Raw genomic sequence first — 5,311 nt, forward strand, 5'->3', positions numbered from 1 at the left:
ACAAGTTCCCTCCTTCTCCAGCTTCCCTGCTGATAATAGTGAAAAAAAAGAAGCAGGAAAGCCACTAAGTGGTCGGTTTGTGGCGAAGCTGCTCAATGATCTTTTTGGCATCCAGGCCAGGGGGGGCTGTTCCTGCGCAGGGCCTTACGGACACTATCTTCTTGGAGTGGATGAGAATTTGTCTCTCGGGATTCGATCGTTTGTACAAAAGGTAAGGATTTTCATTTTTTTCCCTTCACCTATTTGTCATATTTGGAACGTATTAGTTATAGCACGATGTGATTAATGATGGTGAGGATAAAAATATTTATATTCAAATATGAGTATTTAGTGCATCGATATTTTATAAAAAAAAGATTAAAATTTTAATAATATGATGGTTTTCAATTTTTCCCCTTTACCTATTTGTCATATTTGGAACGTATTAGTTATAACACGATGTGATTAATGATTGTGAGGATAAAAATATTTATATTCAAATATGAGTATTTAGTGCATCGATATTTTATAAAAAAAAGATTAAAATTTTAATAATATATTTAAATAGATTTTACTTGCAAACTTTACAAATCTAATAAAAGTAGAATGATTAAAAATAGTTTGAAAATGCATGTTGACAGGGATACGAGGGATTGAAGCCTGGATGGACGAGAGTCAGTTTTTCCTACTACATGACCGGCCAGAAATTTAACTTCATTCTCTCTGCCATCGAGTTCATCGCCGCCAATGGCCACCGTTTCCTTTCGCTTTATGATTTCGATTGGAGGACAGGGGATTGGGCTTATGGAAAGCCATTGATCCCAAATTACATTACTGGAATAAAGAAAGGGAAAATAAAAGAAATGATAGGCTTTCAAAAAAGAAAAGAATCCAATAGGTTCGCAAAGTATTTGAAGAGAGCTTCGAAAATTGTGGTCTCTCTTCCGGAGAAGCCGCGTACGAGAAAAGTCCCGGAAGGTGTTGACAGTGACATGATATTATTTATGATCTAGATATGTACCAATTATTAGTGAGATAGGAATATGCTCTATATGTTGTTGTCTACCTGAAATTTGAATTTTTGCATAATAAGTAATAAATTTTACTAATTTTTATAGATGTATAGTTTATACAATTTAATAATTTAGCCCTTACGGATAATTTTTTTGGCTCAATGTCTGAAAAAAAATAAGTATTTTGTGATTTTGCTCATAGTTTACTAATTTTTATAGATGTATAGTTTAGACAATTTAATAATTTAGCCCTTGCGGATAATTTTTTTGGCTCAATGCCTGAAAAAAAATAAGTATTTTGTGATTTTGCTCATAAAATTAATTCCACTCATAAATTTATAAGTGACCTGTGTATAAATAAAATCATATGTTCTTGCCATTTTGCTTCATGACATTTCTTTCTTAGACCATGTTGCACATGAAATCAAGGTTCATCCAAGGTTTCTACGGCAGAATTTCAAAATGTCAAGAATTATATAATTGAAATGAATTAGGTTCAGAGTTGCCACTCTATTAGAAAGGTATAGGATATAGAAAATGAGATTTATTACTCCATTATATATGATCAAGAGGTATGCATGCCTTATTAATGTAAAAAATATGAAACTTAAAGCCAGATGTTACAGGATCAGGCAAGCCTACAATCTCCTCCATATGATGACGAATTTTCAAACATGAGGCTTATAAATTATATTTAATATATTTGAGAAAATAAAGGTTTAAACTTACATCATGTCTAAGTTAAGAATATTAGACAAACTATCTAGTCGCATGTGATAATCAAAGAGTTGGTTAGATGGATTAGAGTGTTATCAGCATCTTAAAATGACAAAATAATGAAGTTTAGGTTTCCATACGAACTATATGTATAAGTTATCTATTCTAAAGTGAATCATTGTCTTTATGAAGAGTTATAGGATCATAATATGACATAAGCACCAGCAAGGCTAGTGGCTGAAAAGTCACATGTTCAATTCCAACATGATGACACATCAAATTATAATTCACTACTACTAGGATCACACATTAAGTAGATCTTTGATTTTAAATTTGACCTATGAAGGGAGTGACATATAACCTTATAATTATACTATAGCCATTAGAAAGCAAGAAAATGCTGATGTATCAAAGTATCATCAAAGTAAATAAGAGGTGAATAAAAGAGAATATAAATCTCCAATAATTTAATTTTTATGAATATTCACACTACAATTTCTTATAAAATAGATGTTAGTCATACACAGTAAGAAAATAACTTTGATAATGTCATATGTCATATATAATTAGGCATCAATCACAACTATCGATGTTATGCAGTCCAATACAATCAATTCTAACGAATTATCGTTTTAATAAATGAGCTTTAAAAAATGCATGCATGAAAAATAATACATACAGAAAATACATGACAATAATAAACCTTATGAATGTGTTTTGATGTTAATGATATCATATATCTTCTATTAAAATAAAATGATTTATTTTTTTTTTAAAGCCGTTATTCTTCTTCATTATATGATTCATATAAAACCAAATTTTCACAACCTATGTTATGTAAATTTTATTTAATGAATTATGAAATGAAATATATGCAAAAAAAAAAAAATGTGTTATGCTTGGATCAAATCATTTTCTATAATTTATTAGATATTAAACTATAGGAAAATATTACTTAAATATAACCATTATTTTTTATCTTTATTTTAAATACATGTAATGTTCATTTATAATATTTTACAATTGATAATCATGATAAACTTTTATCTTAAAAGATATATTAAAATTTAATTATGACTAATTATCAAATATTAAAGTAATTTACTTTTATTTAAAAATGTATAAAGTGTTCATAACTGCGTGAAGTAATGGATTGAATGATGATTATGTGTGTTAAAGTTAAATTGAAATATCTCCTTATATTTTTATTGTTAAATTTATTTTAAATAAATATAATTTAAATAAAATACAATCAACATTTTTATTATTTAATTCCTCAAAATTTGATTATGAGAAGCTATATTTTAAGATGCATAACTATATATGGTATTGAGGCTTTGTGAAATATGTGTATGAATGCATGTCAAGGTGGGTGCTTGATATCATGACCATCGAGTGGCAATGCTTGATAGCAAGGCAAAATATCACCACAGCAAACTTTTGAGATTTTCTAAACTATTGAATTATATCTATTTTCTCAGGGGCATTTACATACATATATAACGTTCTATTTCTATGTATTTACATATCAAAAACTTTGCTTATTTTTACCTCTCAAAATTTTCATATCACATAAAAAATATCACTATATTATCATTTATAACATGAAATGCATTTTTTTCATCTATAATTAATATGACGTATATATGTTAAACTTGAAATTTAGATTAGATATATAAAAACATAAGAATTGAGTGGAATTTATGTAAATCTCTTTTGCTTAGTATGAATTGTGTGAAGCTATTTTTTGGGTGCACTGAGAGATTGTGTAGGTGATCATTTAGTTAAAAAAAAAGGGGTTCTGATTTATAACATATAGAGTATAGACTTTAGACTTGGGTACATATATGACTGTACAAGCTATTATGAATTTATTAGTACAAAAAATTGTATGCATATGATATAATATTTATGTATTTATAAATTTAATCTTTAAATTTTCATATTTATATTAGTACAAGCTATTATGAATTATATATAAAAAATGTTCTTAGTAATGATTTTGTTGATTTCAATGTCACATTACTTCCTGCATGCAACAATCAAGCCTTTTCTGAAATACTAAGTTTATATGAATTTATCTTTAATATTTGTCTTTCTCTTGCACCAGAAGCAATAAGTTCAAAAGGTTTAGTTTAATATCAATTAAATTATATTTTCATTATTTTTTATGTTGATTCGAGAAAATTAAGTACAATGACCTAATCTAATAATGTTTAAAACACTTAAATTTGAGTTCAATTGAGCAAAAAGTAGCACTCAATGCTCTAATTGAAAATTAGGGGTGAGCATTCGGTCGGCTTGGATGAATTTGTTTTCAAATAAATTAAACCCATTGCAACCCAAATCTGAAAAATCACATGAGATGACTCCACATCTCCAAAATTTAGCAAGTTATCGAAAGCAGGTAATTTTTATGAGGAATAGTTATTTAAGTCTTATTTTTACACTTAGTTATTTTATTATTTCATTGTATTTTAGATGTACCATAAATTAAATTTATTTTCTTAAAAAACTTTTCACATACTTCTCATTTTAGATAGCCACCACAACCCCATTTGAGGAATTATTTTCTTATGACTTTATAGAAATTTCTATGGTAAGAAGGTTTTTTTCACCCTGGCTTATTAAAGTGTTGGTTGTAAAAAAGTTATTGGGCCATTTTTTGGAAAGAAAAAAAATATTTGTAGTTATAATTCTTATTGTAACTTTCTAAAAATTATTTTCTTCACCACAACATTTTGATCAACTTTTTAAAAAGTTGCAGTCACCCTAAACAAAATCTAATTCTTTTTTTTTTGTACTTTCAAATTTTAACATTTTTTATAAACTGTTGAGAAATTTTATTTATTTTATCAGAATTTAAACTATGAAGAAATTTTTCTAAAAAATATCATATTCAAAATTTTGAGTTTGTATTTTCAAATTTTAACATTTATTATAAACTGTTGAGAAATTATATTTATTTTATCAAGATTTAAACTATGAAGGAATTTTTCTAAAAAATATCATATTCAAAATTTTGAGTAAATATAAAGAAGATAATTGAGGAAAATGAAAAACTAAGATCAAACTAATATTTTTGGAAAATTGAATCCGTACATCATTGATATGTGTGCAAGAATCTCGAGAAGATCTGATGGATCACACGAAGAGAGTTGATGCACTTACACTCGTCATTATAACAATTGGCCTCTAAAGCCGACCAAACGAAAGATTAACCGACTTAAGGAGCACCACTCGCCCACGTTGATGACTACGTTACCAGTATTTACCATTGGAAAATCAACAACTGACCAAAGGGAATTCTTTTTTTATAGACTCATCGACCGAAGGCAGGTTGTCTGTCAAATTACGGTAATAAACCCTCTACATGGTGGAACATCTTTCCCATGGACAATGAGTCACCACAACAGGTCCACTCGAGAAAGGCAATTGAAGATCATCCATCCGATCGATGGACTTATGACCAGCTAAATGAATACCAGGTGATCAAGCTAAATAGTTACAAATACGAAGTGATGCTAAGGGCAGTTACTGATATGGAATAAGACCTACATTGGTTAAATGGTCAAAATATGTTTGTTTCAGTTACAAATATG

At 28.1% G+C, this 5,311-nt stretch overlaps 1 protein-coding gene across 1 annotated transcript in view; it reads left to right on the forward strand.

Annotated features, from left to right (window-relative positions):
- The window catches only part of LOC110032872, a 3,518-nt gene extending 2,526 nt beyond the window's left edge, over positions 1-992 (forward strand). The window contains 2 exon segments of the mRNA XM_020736646.1: positions 22-211; positions 621-992. Coding sequence (XP_020592305.1) covers positions 22-211; positions 621-992 — 562 coding nt within the window.
- The last annotated feature ends 4,319 nt before the right edge of the window (positions 993-5,311 follow it).

The sequence above is a fragment of the Phalaenopsis equestris genome, unplaced genomic scaffold (genome assembly GCF_001263595.1).
Source record: "Phalaenopsis equestris unplaced genomic scaffold, ASM126359v1 Scaffold001043, whole genome shotgun sequence".
Classification (NCBI taxonomy): domain Eukaryota; kingdom Viridiplantae; phylum Streptophyta; class Magnoliopsida; order Asparagales; family Orchidaceae; genus Phalaenopsis; species Phalaenopsis equestris.